The 23,576-nt window shown below is 52.9% G+C and overlaps 1 protein-coding gene across 1 annotated transcript in view; it reads right to left on the bottom strand.

The window, feature by feature from the left end:
• The window catches only part of IGSF8 (immunoglobulin superfamily member 8), a 33,755-nt gene extending 11,293 nt beyond the window's left edge, over positions 1-22,462 (bottom strand). The window contains exons 1-3 of the mRNA XM_082202221.1: positions 22,187-22,462; positions 5,354-5,731; positions 455-934 (exon numbers count right to left, since the gene is read on the bottom strand). Of these exons, the coding sequence (XP_082058347.1) occupies positions 455-934; positions 5,354-5,731; positions 22,187-22,241 (913 nt within the window). The 5' untranslated portion in view covers positions 22,242-22,462. The remainder of the gene's footprint in view (positions 1-454; positions 935-5,353; positions 5,732-22,186) is intronic.
• Positions 22,463-23,576: the final 1,114 nt, after the last annotated feature.

A 23,576-nucleotide genomic window follows, 5' to 3' on the forward strand; every position in this document is an offset into this window, starting at 1 on the left:
TGGCTCAGGGAGCCAGCGTACAGCTTCCGGGTCATGTGGCCAGCAGGAATAAACCGCTTCGGGCGAACCAGAGCAGCGCACGGAAACGCCGTTTACCTTCCCGCCGGAGTGGTACCTATTTATTTGCTTGCACTTTGACGTGCTTTCAAACTGCTAGGTTGGCAGGAGCAGGGACCGAGCAACAGGAGCGCACCCCGCCGCGGGGATTCGAACCGCCAACCTTCTGATCGGCAAGGCCTAGGCCCTGTGGTTTAACCCACAGCTCCACCCGCATCCCATTCTATGGCAGTATATTGTATTTAGAAATGGAGTACCAGAGTTTTTAGGGGGCTGACCAGGCTGGGATAGCTGGGATAGCAGGCTTGCTGGTTTCTGAATTTTTCAATTTCGTTGTTCTGTATGGGACAATGACAATAAAGATTATTGTATTGTATCGTATCATATCATATCATACCTACGGTGCGAACAGTGACTTGAGCCAGCACCACCCGCTTCTCTGCAATCTGCTGCCAGCTCCCATCAGGATCCTGGATCCACTCCCCAGCGACACAGTGGTAGATCCCGGCATCTTCGGGCCTCAGCCAACCCAGGACCATCTGGTACTGCCGATCTCCCATCTTGGCCAGCGACAGCTCTTGCGCACGGTGGCGCTCGGCGAATCTCTCGCCAGCCTCCACAGCGAAGTCTCGGCGCACGGCAATCACCTCCTGCAGAGGCTGGACGTCCCTGGAGGCGTCGGGGGCGGACAGGCCGAAGGAGACGGAGAGGTGGACGTGCTGCGGGGTCTGGCTGGTCACGGCGCACGTCAGCTGGAGGTCCTGGCTTTCCCAAAGCGTCAGCTGGAGCGGAGAGGCGGGCACAGCCCCCCGGCTGCGCAAAGGGGGCTTCGGGGCGGAAGGAGCAGCCGGCAACACGGAGAGCTTGTCGGGGATGACTGTGGGGCAGGAGGGAAAGCGGATCAGGGCCCCCCTCAGTCGCATCAGGAGAGGGGAAATTACGGCTCTGCAAAAATGGGCATCTTAGGGAAAACCGCACCCGAAACACATACCGTATTTTTCGCTCTATAGGACGCACTTTTCCCCCTCTCAAAATGAAGGGGAAATGTGTGTGTGTCCTATGGAGCGAATGCAGACTCCTTGGCTTCAGCGATAGCAACGCGAAGCCTCCGAAGCGCAGAGGGAGCACTCCCCCCGTGCTCCGGAGACTTCGTGTCGCTTTCACTGAAGCCGTCTGAAGCCCCTGGAGCACAGTGGGAACTCCCGCTGCGCTCTGGGAGCTTCAGGCAGCTATCCGCAAGCCCTCGGAGCGCAGCAGGAGTTCCCACCTGCGCTCCGAAGGCTTGCGGATAGCCGCCTGAAGCCTGGAGAGTGAGGGGGTCAGTGCACACCAATCCTTCTTGCAGGCTTCGCTTCGCTGGAGAGGCGCTGCACTGTTTTCCCTCTCTGCGCAGCGCCCCTTCAGCGAACCGGGAGGAGAATTGGAAGGGGCTCTGTTTCTCCTGCCGCTTCGCTGAAGGGGCGCTGAGCAGAGAGGGGGAGAATTCCCCCCCTCGTTCTTCCCCTCCTATAGTCCGGTGCGTCCTGTAGAGCGAAAAATACTGTACGTTTGTTAAGGGGGGATCTGCACTAAGGTTCTGGTGAATTTTCAAGGGGGGTTTAATGGTATTTTGAGGCACTTCTTCTCCAAATCAAGGCATGCATAGACAGGGGTACCTCGGTTTTTGAGTGTCTAGTTTCGGTTTTCGAACGCCAAAAACCCGGAAGTCATTGCTTCCATTTTCAAACGCGCCTTGGAAGTCAAACAGCTTCTGCTGTGTGTTTTGCAGTTTTTCCAACTGGACTCACAGCCAGCCCTTTGCGCCTCGGTTTTCGAACATTTCGGAAGTCGAATGTTTTCTTGGAACGGATTACGTTCGAGAACCGAGGTACCACTGTATAACACACACGCCGGTTAAAGAGTTGCACCGCACTGCAAGATTGAGAAAAGTGCAGATTCCAAAAAGTGTGTTTCGGTTTGCATGTTGGTTCGAGAAAAGAGAATGAGGACGTTTCTCATGAAAAACCGGCTGGTTTTTCGTTCGACTGGCTTCTGTGGCCCACCTGGCTTCTGTGAGTTGTGCTCACTGCTAGTTGTACTGAAATTAATCAGCAAGGTGAACGTGAGTTCATTCATTTCAATGGGTCTACACTTGAGTAGAATGTATTGCATTTCTACCCCCACTTTTTCTCCAGGGAACTCAAGGGGGGCCACAGGGTTCTCCCCCTCCCCATTTAATCCCCACAACAATCCTCTGAGGTAGCTTGGGCTGAGAGAAGCCTTGAGGTCCCACCCAGAGCGTTTCATGGCTGAGTGCAAATTTGAACCCTGGTCTTTCCAACGTCATAATCCAGCACTCTAACCACTACACCGCACTGCCTGTTTATTTTTTATTTTCCACCCTTCACTCAAAGGTCCCAGGGAGAGCTATGAAAATGTAAAGCAGTTTAAAAACCTACTTTAAAAAACAACAAAAAAAACACTTCCATTTTAAAGTAAAGGTAAAGGGACCCCTGACCATTAGGTACAGTCGTGACCCACTCTGGGGTTGCAATTTTCATCTCGCTTTATTGGCCAAGGGAGGCAGCGTACAGCTTCCGGGTCATGTGACCAGCAGGACTAAGCCGCTTCTGGCGAACCAGAGCAGTGCATGGAAACGCCGTTTACCTTCCCGCCGGAGTGGTACCTATTTATCTACTTGCACTTTGACGTGCTTTCGAACTGCTAGGAGGCAGGAGCAGGGACTGAGCAACGGGAGCTCACACCGTCGCGGGGATTTGAACCACCGACCTTCTGACTGGCAAGCCCTAGGCTCTGTGGTTTAACCCACAGCGCCACCCGCATCCACACTTCCATTTTACAGACAAACAAAATACATTTTAAATTCAATTTCTCTCCTGTCCTTCCTCCCAAAGAAGCCGGAGGCGCTAAGTACGCCATCAAAGCGTCTTGAAACCAGTTTCAATGCAGAAGCAGACTGGGAAAGATATCCAGAAGGACATGAGAAGGGTCTGCTGGATCAGGCCCAAGGGAGACTATCGTGCCCACAGTGGCCAACCAGGTGCCCATTACAGGAAAGTCACAAGCAGAATCCGAACACAAGAGCAACACTCTCTTCTCTTGCAGGTCATTCTGGCTAGTAGCCCTTAATAGCCCCCTTCTCCTTTATTAACTTATCCAAACTTTGGGCTTCTTTGAAGCCATCCAGGCTGCTGGCCAGCACTCCCTCCAGTGGCAGGGAGTTCCACAGTCTAACTGCACTGGCTCTTGGTGCAGGGACAGAGAAGAGAGGTGGATACAATTTCCTTTAATAAAAATACTATTTTTTTAAAAAAAAGCCCAAGGTCCGCAATGAGCAGAGGCACGAGTTCCCAGCCCCGGAAAGATTTCTTTTCTGGATTTAGCTGCCAGGAGGACATGGGGGCTTCAGATGGGGAGCCAGATGGGGCCCCTCCTCCTCTCACGCCCCGCAGGGCTGCCCACTCGGCAGAGCTTGGCCTGGAGACAAGTCCTGGCTCAGAAGCCATCTGCTCGTCCCAGCCGCTAAACGGATTAGCGGAGCAACGGACACAGCAGCGACCTCGGGGAAAAATCACCATTGCTAATGCAATAAACCTCCACATCAGATGACCGCGGAAGGTGCCTGCATCCCACAGTCGGTCCCAGAGGCAGTGGTTAGAGTGTCGGATGAGGACCAAGGTTCAAATCGTCCCACTTGGCCGTGAAGCTCCTCAGGGCCAGTCACAGCCTCTCTCGGGCTTGCCCAACTCACAGGGTCGTTTTTGAGGGGATTCAACGAGGACCAGGACCGGGAGAGAACAGGGTTCGAATCCACCCACGGCTGCCCTGAAGCTCACAGGATTTGACCGTCAATTAACATAGTATTGCCTATTTAAATAGGCACTTTCCTGCGCCTAAGGAAGTCAGGCTGCTGGATCAGGCCATCTCGGCCAGCCCTCTGTTCTCATGGTGGCCAAATACCCCACAGGACCTAGGAATCCAGATAGACTGCCTGGGGAGACTGGAGGTTCCATTAGGGCATTGGAAGAGCCAACTGGATCAGGCCAGTGGCCAGCCGGAAGCCCAAAAGCAAGCCCAAAACCGGAGCGCAACTCTCCCCGCTTGCAAGTCCCTACACTTCCTGCCTCCGTGGAGGGACAGCGGAGTCATGGGAACGTCAGGAGAGTCTTGCCCATCGGAGCCAGTGTGGTGCCGTGTTTGCAGAGCCTCCAGCCCCAGTGGCAGTCTATCTACATTCCTAAATTCTTGGGGGAATTTGAGGAGGAAAACTCTGGTGCTAAACCTCTCCTGCCTTACAGCCATACACATTTATGTGAAAGGCTTCGGGTGCAAACCCCGAGAAAAGAATCTGAACCTGCTGCCTTCTTTGACTAGGGAGTAGGCCTTACACAAATCCCTAAGGCGGCTGGATGGCGTTTTGTACGCCTCCCTCTGGCAACGCCTGCAGCCACGCTTGTGCCAAATGTCTCGCTCCGCTTTCCTTTGGACCAGCGAGGCCGAGGAGGGGGGTGCCTTGTCATCGGGGCAGCCCAGGACCTCCAGACCCGCCAACCAGGCTTGTACCCCAGAGGGGTCACTTCAGTGCTGCCAATGCAGCCAAAGCAACGCAGGAGGCAGCAGGTAAGACACCGGTCCTGAAAGATCTTCACTGGCTCCCAGTACGTTTCCGAGCACAATTCAAAGTGATGGTGCTGCCCTTGAAAGCCCTAAACAGCCTCGATCCAGTATACCTGAAGGAGCGTCTCCACCCCCATCGTTCTGCCCGGACGCTGAGGTCCAGCGCTGAGGGCCTTCTGGCGGTTCCCTCATTGCGAGAAGTGAGATTACAGGGAACCAGGCACAGGGCCTTCTCGGTGGTGGCACCCGTCCTGTGGAACGCCCTCCCACCAGATGTCAAAGAGAAAAATAACAATCAGACTTTTAGAAGACATCTGAAAGCAGTCCTGTTTAGGGAAGCTTTTAATGTTTAATGCTGTATTGTGTTTTTAATATTCGATTGGGAGCCGCCCAGAGTGGCTGGGGAAACCCAGCCAGATGGGCGGGGTAATATTATTATTATTATTATTATTATTATTATTATTATTATTATTATTATTATTTTACCAGTCTCTGCAGCCACAGCAGGCGCTGTGATTCTCCAGCGATTTGAATTTACTCCATTGTCTCTTGAGACAAAATTTGACCCCTGGGAGAACAGGGGGCTGGGCTAGGATCCTGAATGACTCTCCTTACGTTTTCAACTTTCTCCCCCCCCCCTTTCGGTTCTGCCCCCCATACCCCTCCATCGCCCCCGTACCTCTCAGCTCCACCTTGCTGCTGTAGGTCCCGTGGTACTTGGAGTCGGTGGTGGGGGTGTAGCACTCATAGACCCCCGCGTCCTCCGGGCGCACCCCCTTGATCCACAGCGCCACGGCGTCCCCCCGCAGCCGCTGGATGGAGACATTGCCCGCCTGCACCCGGGGTGTGAAGACGGCGTAAGGGAACTTGGGGTCCTTGGTGCTGACCACCCCGATGGAGATGTCGGGGGCCGACGGGCGGTAGAGGAACCACTCAAAGTGCTGCAGGGTGGGGCCCTCGTACTCCGAGACGTTGCAGGGGATGGAGACGGACGTCCCTTCCACGCGGTACAAGGGCCCCGGAGGGAGGTGGACTTCCCGGGCGCCGGCACTCAGGGCTGCGGGGAGAGAAGAGAAGGCATTGCAGAACTGCGGGGAGGAGTGGGTCCCCTAGGGGTCATCGAGACCAACCCCCTGACATGCAAGAATCACAGCTCACAAATCGCTGACGGGTGGCCACCCAAGCGCTGCTGAAAATCCTCAAATGGGTCATGGAATTGCAGAACTGGAAGGGAACCCCAGGGCTCATCCAGACCAACCCTGCAGTTGTGGTTAGAACAGGGTCCTAATTCCTCACTCACTTGGGTGAGGAAACACACTTGGGTGACTGACCTCAACCTAATTATGATAAGCTAATTACGATCTCTCTCTCTCTCTCTCTCTCTCTCTCTCTCATTTAATTAGATTTTTCAAACTCAAAAAAAAAAATTAAGGTCATATAAATAAATTATATATATATATATATATATACACACACACACACACACACACACACACACACATATAATAAATGTACTAACCAAACGTGAGCATTAACAGGTAACCTGGCAGACAGGAGATAAACAACGCACTCAGATTTCTGCTGTAGACCGCCCTTTCTGTGATGTAGGTATGATGTATCTGGGGGTGGTCTGGAGCTCCAGGGCGGGCAATTAAAAATGTCTATATAAGGGCGGGCACACCTTGGTTCAGGGTCCTCCTTTTCCTGCGTGTGGGGAGTGAGGACCCTGTTGCAACAGATCAATAAAGATCAGGCTTACGAGCCGTTTTGCTTCTCAATATTCTCTGGTTGGCCTCTGTTATTCTCTCCTACCAATAAGGAACCTATGTAAGGACTCTATATGGGCTCTTGGATACCCCATAAGGGAAAAGGGCAGATTTTCGTTTTACAAAACATTTTCGCAATGACCTTCAAATCAAAGAATTACATAGTTTCGTGCGTTGGCTTTCCCACCCTCGTCTCCACGGTGTTTTTGCTCAGACTTTTTCCACTGCATTATCTCTTTATCCATCACCAAAAGTTCCTCTGTTAGCAATTACTTTGTCATTTTTCATTCGCTGCTTTTATCTCAAACGCTGCCTGCAATTTCATTTGACTGCAACGCTTTTGCAAAATAGTTCACGTTCTTCTATAGAAAGTTCATCCTTTGGATCTCTTAATTTCGCCGTCAGCTTTGCCCTTTTCTGCCAAGTCCCTTATTCAAAAGCCATTCCTCCTCAGTTAAGTCACAGTTTCTAAGCCCAGCCTCCCTCGCAGGTCTGTCGTGAGGACGAAGGGCGAGGGTCAAATCCTGAGCTGCTTGGCAGGATGCATATCAAGCCAAGCGAAGAGGGAAAAACAAGCAAGGAGAGACCTTTGGTCGGGTGTGAAAACCGAATTATGGGGCTGGGTTTCAGGCAGAGTTCAGCTGCAATCTTCATTGTTTTAATGATTAAACGCAGAGCTGGAAAAAGCCGTTAATTCAGCAACAGGGCTAGGAGAGGTCATGTCAGCTAATTCCACCAGAGTGGTAGAATCAGCTGGGAGTTGACATTGGGGTGGGAGGAATTATTATTATTATTATTATTATTATTATTATTATTATTATGGTTTTGTATATATATTTATTATTTTTTACATATCATTCCTAACAATCATAGAACATAATTTCTTATCTTCCACAGTGTTTTGGACTTCCATCAACCACATCTGAAGATTTTTCAGTCTTTATCACTTAATCTACATTTCTTAATTTCCTTATTACTTTTAATTGTCCTTAACTAACAATTCTCTGCAATATTTCGCATAGTCCTCCTTACAAAACTTCTTGCAATCTGAAATATATATATATATATATTTGAGTGAGGTGGGGCTTTCCCACAACAGATGCTTCTTGTTGTTTCTTGGCTGCTTGCTGATGAGTTTATTCACAGAATCATAGAACTGTCGCATTGGAAGGGACCCCCAGGGCTCATCTAGTCTGACCCGCTGCAACGCAGGACTCACGGCTAAAGCATCCCTGACGGGGACCTCTCCTTAAAAACCTCCAGGCAAGGAGAGTCCGTCACCTTCCAAGGAAGACAGTTCCACTGTCAAACAGCTCTTGCCGTCAGATAGATCTGCCTAAAATGTTTAGTTGGAATCATACCCCACCTTTTTTCTCTGGCAGGGACTCAAGGCTGCTAACAGTTAAATAAGAACAGCTAAAAAACACAGGAAGAATAAGAAGAAACATTCATTAAAAACAAGTGTCAGGGGTTCAGAAGCAGAGACGCAGAGAAGGGTGGAAACAGAGAGCGAGGGGGAGGAAGCCGAAGGGAGAATGAGTGATGATGACGAACCGAGATCTCCAAGCCTAAGCAGTGAGTCAGAGGACTCCCAAAAGGGAGCCCCAGTGAGCAGAGCAAGGGGGGGATCCGGGGGGACACCCCAGGAGGAAGGGAACAGAGGAGATTCAGAGAGCAGCAGCTGGAAGTCGGGACCCACGCTCAAGACTGAGAGCAGCAGGGAGGAAGGCAGCCAGGCATCGGGTTCCGGAGGCCGTCAGCAGGAGGGAGGGCACGAGTCAGGGGTGGTCACGCCCTCCTCAGAGAGCGAGGCAACGGTCAAGAGGAAAGTAGAGAGTTGGGCGCGCGCGCCAAGTTCAAATGCAGCGGAAGCTGGAGCAGTAAGCAGCCCGGAGAGTGAGCCAGGTCCCAAAGCCCGCCGAAAGGAAGCGGAAGGATCAGGGGGGTCAGCGTCAGAGGAGAGTAGAAGGGAGGAGTCCCAGGGGGGCAGAAGGACCCAGAGACGTAGGGAGAGGCGAAGGAGGTGGAGCAAGGCTAGGGTATTAAGCTGGTGTGCAAGAGGCGGGGACTCAGATGGGTCTTCGCCGACCTAGGGCAGAAGGTGTAGAGCTGCACGCTGCAGTTCGGAAATGAAACCTGTAACTCAATAAAGACTCTTTTAAAGTGGACGCTGTGTGGCGTGGTCCTATGTGAGCTGGGACCTGGTAGCAGCTCTGACAGTAAGACCCATCTCAGTCAAAGCTTCAGAAACCTGAAACCTCGCAGCGGGAGCAGAAGCCGCTAGGGGAGGAAGAGGGGTGTCTGTAAGCAAGCTCACAAAGGTTAGCAAGATGACGGAAGAACAGAGGATCTCAGCGTTGCAAGAGGCAGTGACCCAGTTGTCCTCAGAGGTATTGGCTTCCAAGAAACGGGAGGAGGAGACTACAGCCGCCTACAGAGACCTACACGCCAGGTTTGAAATGCTTGTTAAGCAAGGGCAACCGGGACCCAGACCGGAGGGCGTGGGATTGGCACGGAGAGCAGGAGGGCTTGTGGCTCACTTCGATGGGACTTTGCAACAGTACCCTAATTTTAGAGCAGACGTAATGTGCGCACTGCAACTGCTGGCAAAAGACTTTAGAGATGAGGAAGAGAAGGTGGGGTTCATATTGTCCCATTTGCATGGGGATGCCAAAGCCTGGCTGCGCAATTTGTGGAGGGATAAAGATCCGGCGCTTCAGAATGCAGATGCCTTTATCAAAGCGATGGATGCGTGTTTTTTGTCTACTATTGATGTGGATCTTGCCAGACGGGAGATTCATGGACTAAAACAAGGGAGGGCGAGCGTCCGGCAGTATCACGCCCGATTTTTTGCGCTGGTCAGTGCTTTAGAATGGGATCGGGATTCGCCCCCTGTCAGAGACCTCTTCTGGGAGGGTCTAAGTTCTGCGGTTAAGGATGAAATTGCAAGGGGGGAGAGGCCCCGAAGCACGCAGGAGGTGGTCCAAAGGGCGCTGACTGTGGGGGTGAGGCTGGAAGAACGTCCATGGTGCAGAGATGAAGGACGTGGAGGGCGCGAAGCAGCGAGAAGTTTCTCTTTCGTTCCGAGGGAAGCAGCGCGTGCGCAATCCACACCTCCGCCAGGAGGGGGAGGGGAACCGATGGAGGTTGGAGGTGCAAGGGCTCAGTCAGCAGCCAGAGCCCTAGCACCGGCAGCAGTGAAAGCGAAGCCTCCTAGAGGGAACAGGAAGTGTTACATCTGCGAGGATCCAGGCCATTTGGCGAAGGAGTGTCCCCGGAGGCTCCACAAGCACACTGCAGCCTCAGCAATGGTGACTGCAGCAACGCAGCAAGGAGAACCACAGCAGGGAAACGACGATGTCTGGCTGGAGACGGAGGCACTGGGGCCCAGCCAGACGCATCTGTGAAGCAGTCCCCAGCGATATTGCAACCCACGGATCCCCTCCCACCCAAACCAGTAGTGCAGCTCACAGCATCTCTCCAGCTACCCGACGGCGTCACTATCGAAGTGCCGCTTTCTGTGGATTCTGGAAGCAACGCAGACTTTATAGCGCAGAGCTTTGTGGAGCAGCACGCTATACAGCTATTGCCTGCCACTCTGCCCCTGCAAGTCGTCACAGTGGATGGCAGAGAGTTGCTAGGGGGGCAGGTGGTGAAGCAGACGCCACCGATGGTGATGCGCCTTGGCAACCACAGGGAAGTCATCAGTTTTAATGTCACCCAACTGTCGGACACGCCCATTGTGTTGGGCATGAGTTGGCTGGACAGGCACAGTCCGACACTGGCTTGGTACCAGAGACAACTGATCTTCGGCTCCTCTTATTGCGCAGAACACTGCATCCTGCCCCGACGGGAGGGAGAGGAGGAGGAATCACAACTGCAGTTGGGAACGTTGCAAGCGGTCCCCCACAAATACGCGAGCTTTTTGGAGGTCTTCTGCGAGAAGGAGGCGGACAAGCTACCCCCTCACCGGCCATATGACTGCAAGATTGACCTCCTACCGGGGGCGACGCTGCCGAAGGGGCGGCTATACTCCATGTCTGAAGATGAAATGCAGGAACTCAAACAGTTCATCGAGCATAATCTGGAGCGTGGCTTCATCAGAGAGTCCAAGGCAGTGGGGGGCAGTCCCGTTTTCTTCGTGAAAAAGAAAGACACGCCCCAAAAAAGACTAGTTGTGGACTACCGCCTTTTGAACCAGATGACCAAACCGTCTGATTACCCCATGCCCAGGATTGACGACCTCCTCGCGACGGTGCGCAAGGGACGCGTGTTCACCAAGTTGGACCTGCGAGGGGCGTACAATCTCATCCGCATGCGGGAGGGCGATGAGTGGAAGACGGCCATGTTCACACCGCTGGGCACCTACGAATACAGAGTTATGCCCTTTGGATTACAAAATGGCTCTCACTGTTTTCAAGCTTTTATGCATCACGTGTTGGAGGGACTCCTCTACAAGACATGCGTCTGCTTCCTGGATGACATCCTGATTTTCTCTGACTCGCAGCAAGCTCACGACCGAGACGTGAGGGAGGTGCTCAGCAGGTTGCAACAACATAGACTGTACGCCAAGCTGGAGAAGTGCCAGTTCGACACGACGGAGGTGGATTTCCTGGGATACAAGTTGTCGGACAAGGGGATAGCCATGGACAGCACCAAGGTTCGTGCGGTATTGGATTGGAAGAGCCCGCGCAACCGGAAGGAGGTCCAGCGGTTTGTCGGCTTCGCCAACTTCTATCGCAAGTTTATCAAGGGGTTCGCGATGCAGACGGCAGCAATTACGGACACGCTCAGCTCCAAAAAAAAGAAATTCATCTGGACGGAGCAGGCGGAACAGTCCTTTCAAGCGCTCAAGCATCTCTTCGCATCGGAGAAGCAACTGCTGCATATCGACCCCAGTAAACCGTTGAGGGTAGAGACAGACGCGTCAGACAGAGCCGTGGGAGCTGTCCTGCTGCAGCGAGACCCGCAGGGGGTGTGGCGGCCGGGAGCGTTCTACTCCAGAAAGCTCAGCAAGTCGGAGCAGAACTACACCATCTGGGACAGGGAGTTGCTGGCCATTCATGCAGCTTTCAAGGCGTGGAGGCACTTCCTAATCGGCGCCAAGCACACGGTGCAGGTCTGCACGGACCACAAGAATCTGGAGCACTGGCGCACGGCTCAGTTCCTGAACCAGAGGCAGATACGTTGGGCGGAGTTCTTTGCTGACTTCAATTTCCGAATAGAGTACGTCCCAGGCGACACCAACATCATGGCGGATGCACTGTCCCGAAAACCGCAATACCTAGAAGAGGTGACGCCAGCGGCGGCCATGCACATCTTCGCACCGACGGCGTGGGCGTGTGCCTCAGCTACAGTAGACCTGGATGCGGTGCGACGTGCATTGCGGGACGACTCATTCGCGCAAGACAAGATGGCGGAACTGCTCAGAGGCACGGCTACCACGGACGAGTTCCAGGTGCGGGACGGCTTGCTCCTACGCAAAGGGGCTGTCTATGTACCAGGAGACGACCTTCGCGCCAAGGTACTGCAACAGTTGCACGACGCACCCACGGCCGGTCACTTTGGCACAGAGAAAACGATGGAATTAGTCGCGAGAGACTTCTGGTGGCCCAGGCTGAGAGGAGAGGTCGCGGACTACGTCGCGAGGTGCGACACCTGCCAGAGGGCCAAGCCGGTACACAGACCACCGGCGGGACTGTTAGAACCGCTGCAAACACCGTTTGAACCGTGGGAGAGGGTGGCCCTGGACTTTGTGACGGATTTACCCAGCTCGAGAGGCAAGACAGCTGTGCTAGTGGTGGTGGACTTGTTCACCAAGATGGCACATTTCATTCCGTGTGCGAAGGTGGCCACGGCGGAACAAACCGCCAAACTGTTCATAGATCACGTGTTCAAAGTGCATGGCCTGCCACGGTCTATCCTGTCCGACCGCGGACGCCAGTTCATCTCGTCTTTCTGGCAGAAGCTGATGGGTTTTCTAAATGTCAAGGTCAATCTGGCATCAGCAAGACACCCGCAGACCAACGGGCAAGCAGAGAGGGTCAATGCCATCATGCAGCAGTACCTGAGATGCTATGCCAATCAACAGCCTGCGACGTGGGTGGATTACCTGCCGCTAGCCGAGTTCGCTTACAATAACACGAAGCACGTGTCCACAGGAGTGACGCCGTTCTTTGCCAACAATGGGAGGAATCCCAGAACCTTCCCGGGACTGGAGAGAGTGGGGGAAGGAGAACCACAGACGGCGGACGCGTTAGCGTCAGAGCTGCAGGCGGTCCACGATCAACTCAGACGGCAGCTGGAGCTAGCTAAGCACGCCTACAAGGTGCAAGCTGACAAGCACAGGCGGGTTGGCGAAGTGATCCAAGTGGGAGACTGGGTCTGGTTGGCAGCCCACGCAGTGCCGACCAGGTCACTTGCCAAGAAGAAGTTGGGGCACAAGCAGATCGGTCCGTACCAAGTCGAAGCGCAGATCAACCCGGTAGCCTTCCGACTGGCGCTGCCGGAGGGTTCCAGAATGCATCCGGTGTTCCACAGGTCGGTGCTCACTCCCTACAAGGCACCTCACAGGTTCCAGGAGCCAGGGACGGCGCCAAGTCCGCTCCGGGAACGGACGGAGACGCGGGAGGTGAAGCACCAGGACCACATCAACGAGGTCACGGAGATTTTGGACTCCAGATGGGGGGAAGAGGGAGTCGAATACCTCTTAGCCAGAGAGGGCACCCGGGCCAGCGCCAATAGCTGGGTACCAGACTACGCTTTGGAGGAACCCCTGCTCAAGGACGAGTTTCATGCCCTCTTCCCACACAAACCCATGCCAGCGAGCTTCTTCGACGACTGGTTGTTCACACCCACACTTTCTTCCAGCACGTTCCATGGATTCGACTCAGAAGGGGAACCCGCACGGAGCACCCGTTCCCCAGAAGGTTCACCGGCAGGTTCGGCATCAGGCAACTCGTATTGGTGGGACGATCGACCAGAGGAGCAATGGCGCAGGAAGTGGCTGGAGAGGCCAGGTCGAGCGACCGACGCAGAGACTGACATGGACGTGTTCGGGGAGGACCTCGGGTTCGAGCACGGCGGTACAGAGATGGAAGAGCAACAAGTCAACGTCGACGACCGCGAGGGGGAAGACTCGGAGGTCTTCAGTTGGCGGCCACCCACGGGGAGCGACCTGTATCCAGCATTCCCTCCCATGATGATGGAGCGCCCAGCACCCACACCTGACAGCGGGGAGGGGGGAAGGGGGGGCTTCGAGGGGGGGATGGATGTCAGGGGTTCAGAAGCAGAGACGCAGAGAAGGGTGGAAACAGAGAGCGAGGGGGAGGAAGCCGAAGGGAGAATGAGTGATGATGACGAACCGAGATCTCCAAGCCTAAGCAGTGAGTCAGAGGACTCCCAAAAGGGAGCCCCAGTGAGCAGAGCAAGGGGGGGATCCGGGGGGACACCCCAGGAGGAAGGGAACAGAGGAGATTCAGAGAGCAGCAGCTGGAAGTCGGGACCCACGCTCAAGACTGAGAGCAGCAGGGAGGAAGGCAGCCAGGCATCGGGTTCCGGAGGCCGTCAGCAGGAGGGAGGGCACGAGTCAGGGGTGGTCACGCCCTCCTCAGAGAGCGAGGCAACGGTCAAGAGGAAAGTAGAGAGTTGGGCGCGCGCGCCAAGTTCAAATGCAGCGGAAGCTGGAGCAGTAAGCAGCCCGGAGAGTGAGCCAGGTCCCAAAGCCCGCCGAAAGGAAGCGGAAGGATCAGGGGGGTCAGCGTCAGAGGAGAGTAGAAGGGAGGAGTCCCAGGGGGGCAGAAGGACCCAGAGACGTAGGGAGAGGCGAAGGAGGTGGAGCAAGGCTAGGGTATTAAGCTGGTGTGCAAGAGGCGGGGACTCAGATGGGTCTTCGCCGACCTAGGGCAGAAGGTGTAGAGCTGCACGCTGCAGTTCGGAAATGAAACCTGTAACTCAATAAAGACTCTTTTAAAGTGGACGCTGTGTGGCGTGGTCCTATGTGAGCTGGGACCTGGTAGCAGCTCTGACAACAAGAAACATTAATAGAATTAAAGGTTAAAAGGTAAAGGACCCCTGGACAGTCAAGTCCAGTCAAAGGCGACTTTGGGGTTGTGGCACTCATCTCGCTTTCAGGCTGAGGGAGCCGGCGTTTGAAGGTGACCCGGAAACTACAACTAATCCAGAATGCGGCACCTAGACTGGTGACTGGGGGCGGCCGCCAAGACCATATAACACCGGTCTTGAAAGACCTACACTGGCTCCCAGTACGTTTCCGAGCACAATTCAAAGTGTTGGTGCTGACCTTTAAAGCCCTAAACGGCCTCGGTCCAGTATACCTGAAGGAGCGTCTCCACCCCCATTGTTCTGCCCAGAGAGGAGGGGGGGACAGGAGGCAGGCGGGTGTGGGGGACTCCCTGGTCCTGAATGGGGTAACTGTGCCCCTGAAGGACCAGGTGCACAGCCTGGGAGTCATTCTGGACTCACATCTGTTCATGGAGGTGCAGGTCCATTCTGTGTCCAGGGCAGCTGTCTACCAACTCCATCTGGTATGCAGGATGAGACCCTACCTGCCCTCAGACTGTCTGGCCAGAGTGGTGCATGCTCTAGTTATCTCTCGCTTGGACTACTGCAATGCGCTCTACATGGGGCTACCTTGGAAGGTGACCCAGAAACTACAACTAATCCAGAATGTGGCAGCTAGACTGGTGACTGGGAGTGGCCACGGAGAACACATAACACCGGTCTTGAAATACTTACATTGGCTCCCAGGACATTTCCAAGCACAATTCAAAGTGTTGACCTTGAAAGCCCTAAACGGCCTCAGTCCAGTATACCTGAAGGAGCGTCTCCACCCCCATCATTCTGCCCAGACACTGAGGTTCAGCGCCAAGGGCCTTCTGGCGGTTCCCTCACTGCAAGAAGCCAAGCTACAGGCAACCAGGCAGAGGGCCTTCTCGGTGGTGGCACCCGCCCTATGGAATGGCCTCCCTTCAGATGTCAAAGAGAAGAACAACTACCAAACGTTTAGAAGACATCTGAAGGCAGCCCTGTTTAGGGAAGCTTTTCATGTTTAATAGGTTATTGTATTTTAATATTCCATTGGAAGCCGCCCAGAGTGGCTGGGGAAACCGAGCCAGATGGGCGGGGTATAAGTAATAAATTATTATTATTATTATTATTATTATTATTATTATTATTATTATTATTATTATTATCATCATCCACAGACAGCTTTCTTGGTCTTGTGGCCAGCAGCACTAAACTGCTTCTGGCACAACGGAACACAGTGACAGAAACCAGAGCACACAGAAATGCTGTTTACCTTCCTGCCGGAGCGGTACCTATTTATCTACTTGCACTTTGACGTGCTTTCGAACTGCTAGGTTGGCAGGAGTTGGGACCGAACGACGGGAGCTCACTCCATCGTGGGGATTCGAACCGCTGACCTTCTGATCGGCAAGCCCAAGAGGCTCAGTGGTTTAGAACACAGAATTAAAGCTATCTACCTATGATCTCTTAAAAACACATTAAAATCAGCTCTTTTCTGTTTGGATCTTGCCCTTCCTACCAAAGGACCCTTTCAAAGGTGTGGAAACCAGGCTAAAAATCCCCATCTCCCTCAACCAGACCCTTGGCCATCTCAGTCGCCCTCCTCTGCACATGTGCCAGCTTGTCGATATCCTTCTTAAACTGGGGTGCCCAGAACTGGACCCAGGATTCCAGGTCGGGTCTGGCCAAGGCAGACTAGAGCAGTGCTCTCATTTCCCTTGATCTGGCCTAGAATAGCCTTGGCCTTTTTTGCTGCTTCATTACACTACTGGCTCATGTTGAGCTCGGACTAGATGGCGCTTGGGGTCTCCCTTCCATCCCTACACTTCTGTGAATGTAAGCGGGGGGGAGGCATTGGAGTGGGTTAAGGCTGGGCATAGAAAAAGCCCCCCCCCCCGGAAGATGCACTGGAAAGAGCATGGTTTTTTAAAATAATTTTTTTATTAAAAATTTAAACAAACATATTACAGTGGTACCTCGGGTTAAGTACTTAATTCGTTCCGGAGGCCCGTTCTTAACCTGAAACTGTTCTTAACCTGAAGCACCACTTTAGCTAATGGGGCCTCCTGCTGCTGCCGCACTGCTGGAGCACGATTTCTGTTCTTATCCTGAAGCAAAGTTCTTAATCTGAAGCACTATTTCTGAGTTAGCGGAGTGTGTAACCTGAAGCATATGTAACCCGAGGTACCGCTGTATCTTAAAACATATCATCCTTAATTCCCACCCCCATTTCCCCCCCTCCCTCCCATAAAACAAACTACCCTGACTTTCCTCAGTCCCAATCTCTGGTTTCTCTATGAATGCTATTCTCTGCATGTTACAGATTTGTATAGATCCTTAATTTGTCTAGCTGTTTGTTATCAATAAAAAGTCCAATTCACTTTGTTGCATCTTTAAGCACCATATTTTTTGCTCTATAAGATTCACTTTTTCCCTCCTAAAAAGTAAAGGGAAATGTGTGTGTGTCTTATGGAGCGAATGCAGGCTGCGCAGCTATCCCAGAAGCCAGAACAGTGAGAGGGATTGCTGCTTTCACTGCGCAGCGATCCCTCTTGCTGTTCTGGCTTCTGAGATTCAGAATGTTTTTTTCCCTTGTTTTCCTCCTCCAAAAACTAGGTGCGTCTTATGGTCTGGTGCATCTTATAGAGCGAAATACGGTACTTTGTAAAAGGTTCCCATTCATGTTTAAAGTCACAGTTATCATTGTCCCGTAGTTTATGTGGGAAAGAGCATGTTAAAATATGGCACCCCGATCTCACTTGGTGAATGTGGGGTGTTCAAGAGGACCTCAGTGTGCGGAATAATTTTCAAGAGCTGAAAAACAAAAGCAGTTCTCTGCAATTCAGCTCAGCTGGGAATCAGGTCCGATCTCCCCAAGCCGGGAGGAGAGAGAGAAAAATACCACACGGCCCTTAATTCCATAACAGACTCATTAAGCCAAATGAGTCCGCTGGGGAACCCAGAGGCAGGGAAGGGCTGCCCCAGAGGGGGTGGGGCTCCTTCCCTCCCCCTGGCAACTGGGGCAAGAGGATTCTCTTCCCGGCAACAAACAAATCAGCCCTGTTGATTACAGAAATCTCCAGGCTGTGGATTGGAATTGTTGCAGGGATTTATGTATAGGTTGTGGGGGGGGGGGGGGTTACCCCTCCAGCAGATATCAGGCACATGCAGCCCACTACCAAAACCAGCACTATCACTTTTGTGATTTGTCCCCACAAAACACTTCATCACAGTTTCTTCCTATCTATTCAAAGGGCCTCTGCTACACAATACCAAATGTGATAATTCGCTGATAAATGTATCTGTGTACTGACTCACTGGGAAAACTTCAGAAATTCCTATAGACCTGTGAGCTCAGCTCCTCAGCAGCCCCTCTGCCTGAGGGATAATCCCTGGCATCCTGATACCTGAGGGCCAGACAGGTAGATGGTCCAGAAATAACAAACCCAGATGAAGACAAAAGGGTGGGATGAACTTGGCTGAGAAACAGGGAAATGTAAAGATCTCTTTTGTTCCACTTGATGGGTGTTTGGTGGAGGGCAAGGGGAACCATGGGGCAGGGTCCAGGATGCTCACATTACGGCCACCAGACCTCCCCTTTCATGATGTAACCGTGATGTATGAGTGATGTCGTTGGGGGGGCTGTAACATGGGGATTAGCAGCTAATAAAAGTTTGGGTTCTCTTTTGTTCAGGGCTTCCATCTTGCTTTGTCTTGCAGTGAATTGGAGTCCTGTCGTGACGGTTTCAATCAAGACCAAGTCTACTGGCTGCTGTTTTGCTCCAATTTTCCTGGTTAGTGTCTTTGCTTTTTTGTCCAAGGGAGCCCTCAGATTTCTCCGTTAACAGGAGCAAGAGCGGCTCCTGACGGTTCCTGCTCCTGGACGCACAAGGCGATGGTTGCAGAACTCTGCACGTGATTATGGAGAGGCGGAAATGTTGTCTGGTGCACAAGCACAGCAAAGGAGACAAACAGCAGCAGCAGCAGCAGGCCAAGGAGAACAACAAGGCTGCCTTCTTCTCTGGAGAGGAGTTGCAAAGGCAGAGACCCACATCTGGGGCACCACGTGGGCAGCGGGCAAGATCTAGGTCAGCCCACCTCAGCCCCCTCCCCTCCCAGGCACCGCAGACCCCAGCGTGACTCCAGACTGCAAAGCAGACAGGGCCTGAAAGGAAGAGGCTGTCCTTGGGTTTATTAAGAGGCAGCGTGGCCCAGCGGTCAGGGTATCAGGCCAGGATCTGGGAGAGACGAGGGTAGGGATCCCTGCTCTTGCGGAGTGTGACCTGCCTTTCTCAGCCTCACCCCCCTCGCAGGGTTGTTGTGCAGATTAAATGAGGAGGCGGGGAGAGAACCGTTGGCACCACTTGGGGTTCTTGGGGGGGGACAGAAATGCCATTTATAAATAAGAAGGTTGCAACTCCCCTGGGAATTCTGCTTGTGGAAATAAGGAAAGGAAACGTGAGCTGTTGCTATAGGTTTTTTTTTTTACAAATCTATAAATCGAAAGCCTCTGCAAGGAATCCAGTGGCACCAATTTGCCTCAGCTTTGCATCTGCTGATTTGCATATATGTAGATAGATGCAAATAGGGGGAGCTGGCTCATGGGGCAGTGGGGCACTGCCCCCCAGGCCGCCTCGTGACTTGCATCTGATTCCAGGGCTGGCCCTGACTGACAGCTTCCTCCTCCTGCCAGTCCAAGCCGTCACACGACCTTTTAATGACAAATTTCTGCAACAGAATAACTGGACTCCTCTCTCCCCCGCCCCTAGTGATTCTTTCCTTCATCTTGTCCTGCTACCTTCCCCCCCCCCAAATTGGAAGCACCTCAGGGCAGAGACCTCTCTTTTTGCTTGTTCTCCACTGTGGATAAAATTCACTGTACATAAAGAATTTTTGCAAGAGCCCCAGTCGGTGGCAGGCAGAAAGTGCTCCATGAGGAATTACTCCTGTGAAGAGCTGTGCACATTAATGGCTCAGGATAAATAACTAAATAAGAATCAACACAGCAGCTGAGTTGTTGCAAGCCAGGAAATCTGGCAGCCCCGTCTCTCTTTCCTTCTCATAAGATACACTTGGAACTCCCGGCCTATTGATATCAGACAGACAGACGCCTTCAACACACCCTTTTCGGCACCCGCTAAAAACATTCTTGCTTAGTCAAACCTGCCCAGAGAAATGCTGGTGCTAATTTTAATCTGTTTTAGAATTTTAATTTTTTGCACCTTTTAAAGTATAGTTTTAGGGAGGAAATCATTGATTTTTGTGAACTACTTTGAGGTTGCTGAGGCTTCACAATGAAGAGGTGTATAAATACTATGCAACAAATAAATACTACAGGCATGCAATACTTTTTTCAGGGTTGGTGTGAATAAGGATTTTTAAGGTGATGAGAAACAGTGTCAGGGTAGAGGCTAGAAATGGAGATTTGGGCCAGGGCGGGGGTTGGGGATTTCAGAGGCTCCCTCAACCATTCCTCATGAGGCATCATTCCCAGACACTTGATCGTCTCGGTCCCCCTCCTCTGAACACATGCCAGCTTGTCTATATCCTTCTTCAGTTGTGGCACCCAGAATTGGACAGTCTTCCAGGTGGGGCAGAATAAAGCAGGACTATGACTTCCTTTGAGCTGGACACTATATTTCTGTGGATGCAGCCTAGAATAGCATTAGCCTTTTTTGCTGCTGCATCACACTGCTGGCTCAAGACAAGCTTGTGGTCTCCCAAGACCCCCAGATCCTATTCACATGTACTGAGGTCTTCATTAGTTGCCCCCATCAGGATAAAGGTAAAAGGCAAAGGGACCCCTGACCATAAGGTCCAGTCGTGGCCGACTCTGGGGTTGCGGCGCTCATCTCACTTTACTGGCCGAGGAAGCCGGCGTACAGCTTCCGGGTCATGTGGCCAGCATGACGAAGCCGCTTCTGGTGAACCAGAGCAGCGCACGGAAACGCCATTTACCTTCTTGCCGGAGCGGTACCTATTTATCTACTTGCACTTTGACGTGCTTTTGAACTGCTAGGTTGGCAGGAGCAGGGACCAAGAAACGGGAGCTCACCCCATCGCGGGGATTCGAACCACCAACCTTCTGATCGGCAAGTCCTAGGCTCTGTGGTTTAACCCACAGCGCCACCCACCCCCATCAGGATAAGGGTCTCTGTTTCCTGCAACATCTCTCAATCTATGAAAGACCCTCACCCTTGTTCCAATGACACTCTATTGCTAGAATCCCACAGGAAGCAATGATGGCTTTGAAAGAGGATTAGGAGACAAATTCAAGGAGGAGTAGAGAGCTATGAGGGCCACTAGCCACAGTGGCTATTCTCAGCCTCCAGTCAGAGACAGCCACTGGAAACGGCCAGAGGGGAGGGCGTTTTGGTGCTCCAATCCTACTCGCTGGCTTCCCACAGGACTGCAGGGGGTTGGTCTAGATGACTCTGGGGGTCCCTTCCACTCTACAATTCTACGAACTGTTCAGCTACTGTGAGAAGAGGATGCTGAGCTGGGGGGGGGGCACTGGCCTCACCCATCAGCCTCTTCTTGCATTCTTATTTTCCAGCTTGTCCATGTCCTTTTTAAATTGGGGTGCCCAGAACTGGTTGCTCTGGAAGCATTGCAAAAAACCCCCAAAACCCAGGAATCTTAGCGCGAAAAGCGGTTCATAAATTACAAGATAATTGTTATTAATTATAATATTTGCTGAGCGAGCTGTCAGAACCGGAGTCTTCCCTGCCCCCCTCCTGCGCATTTTGCCAAGCAGAATCCCCCCCCTTTCTCTTTCCATCTGTCCACCCCCCCTCCTCCAAATCCTCCCAGATGTCCCTCCAAAACTCCTAGATTAGGTTGGGGGTTTATCAGGCGGCTGGGGAGGGCGGACGTCAGTCAAGCAGGTCTGGGTGAGACATTTGCAAAATCCTGGCAGGGCAGCAATTCCCAAAACCCACGAGAAGGCTGATAGGAACCACATTCTGCACCCCCACCCCTCCTGAAAACCTTCCAAGCCAGTAAATGCTTCTAACCCTCCCCCCCCCCCCCTTTTTTCCGGTTCCATTCAACAAAAACCGAAACCTCGGCAGCCTGGCTGAGTCAGGCCTGGATGGAAAGATATTTCTCTAGGAGCCTTGAAATGTGTCAAAGGGAAATAAATGGCATTTCTGCTGTTCAAGACAAGACGCTTTGTACTTGGCGGCGGCGGGGGGAAGAGAGATAAAGAGACAGAAAATGAAATCGGATGCAGCCACGCCACTAACAACGCCCCCGTGCCCCCCCCCCGACTTCTTTACCAGGATGCACGAGCAGAGAAATTGCACAAGATTTCGCCCCCAGCATAAAATGCAAAGGGGAGTCTCTGCGCTCCCCCCCCCCCCGCAACGCCTGGCGAGATCCAAGTCTTCGAGGGCAGCGCGCATAAGGAAAGCAGGATTGCAAACCGCCCTCTTTTTGCAAGCAGAAGGGGGGGGGGGACCAGTCGCGGGAGCCCCCACCCACCCAGTCCCTGCGCGCGCCGCTTCTGGCTGAGGATGCAGCAATGAAGGCTTGGGCTGACTTGCGAGGGCGGGAAGGGGGGCGCGCAATCGAGCCGCACCAGCCCCTCCCCACAGACCCCCCACCCTCCTCCTTCCGACCCACCAGGCCCAGCAAAAGCTTTCCCCCCCCCCCCGCTCTAGAAAAGGAAGTCCAAGCGGCCCCCCCGGACTCACCGGCCAGCAGGAGCAAAAGGAGGTCGGGCATCGCCTGCTTGCCAAGAGCATCCATCTCGGAGGGAGGGGGGAGGCTGGACCGGGGCGGAGGATGCTGATGATGCTGAAGCCCCACCCGGGAGGAGGGGGCGCCTCTCGCGGCTGCTTGCCGGGCTCCGGAGAGGTGCGGGGGGGGGCTCCTGCAACGCGCTCCCCGCCCGGCCACGCCTCGCCCCGTCGCCACGCCGCCTCGTGCCCGCCAGATGTGGGGAGGAGGAGGAGGAGGGAGGAGGATGCTCAGGGAAGGCGGGGAGGAGGGAGGGCGGGGAATCGGGCGCGCATTCGCACTCTGTGCATGCTCAGGGGACTGCCCCGGAAAAGGTTGCCTTGCTCGCCTGCTTCTTAACCCGCTTTGAAGGACTACGGATTCGTTGATCCAGATCAAAGCTGGCGAAGGTGGCGGTGAAGGGAGGGAGCAGGGGAACCGAGCGCGCTTTTGCACTCTGCACGTGCTCAGGGGACTGTCCCGACAGGGTCGGCTTTGTAACTTTCAAAAGCACTTCTCACCTGCCGTAAGGGAATGGTAATAAATATTTTTTAAAAAAATATTTTTTATTAGGGATTTCAACATAACCATTTATCAAAGATACATCAGATACCCGCCCCCCACAGCTCCTCTCTCTGGTTTTTCAGCACATGTTATTCTCTGCATGTTGTAAAATTGTAAAGATCCTCAATTTACCTATCTGTATGTATATTACCAATAAGGGACGCGGGTGGCGCTGTGGGTTAAACCACTGAGCCTAGGACTTGCCGATCAGAAGGTCGGCGGTTCAAATCCCCGCAATGACGGGGTGAGCTCCCGTTGCTCGGTCCCTGCTCCTGCCAACCTAGCAGTTCGAAAGCATGTCAAAGTGCAAGTAGATAAATAGGTACTGCTCCAGCAGAAAGGTAAATGGCATTTCCGTGCGCTGCTCTCGTTTGCCAGAAGCGGCTTAGTCCTGCTGGCCACATGACCCGGAAGCTGTACGCCGGTTCCCTCGGCCAGTAAAGCGAGATGAGCGCCTCAACCCCAGAGTTGGCCACGACTGGACCTAATGGTCAGGGGTCCCCTTTACCTTTACTTTATATTACCAATAAAAAATTTGTGAGTGTTTATTCAAACCCTGCCAAGGAGTCCAGTTCATTTTGTTGTTTCTTAAAATACTTTGTAAAAGGTTCCCATTCTTCTTTAAAATCACAGTTATCCTTGTCACATAGTTTATGTGTCAGTTTTGCAAATTCCGCATAGTCCACCAGTTTCTCTTGCCACAGTCCTTTAGTCTGGGTTTCCTCATTCTTCCATCCTTGTGCTATTAAGACTCTTGCCGCCGTTGTCACTTACATGAAAATGTGTTTTAATATCCTTGGC

The sequence above is a fragment of the Podarcis vaucheri genome (genome assembly GCF_965113315.1).
Source record: "Podarcis vaucheri genome assembly, chromosome: 16".
In the NCBI taxonomy this organism is placed as follows: Eukaryota; Metazoa; Chordata; class Lepidosauria; order Squamata; family Lacertidae; genus Podarcis; species Podarcis vaucheri.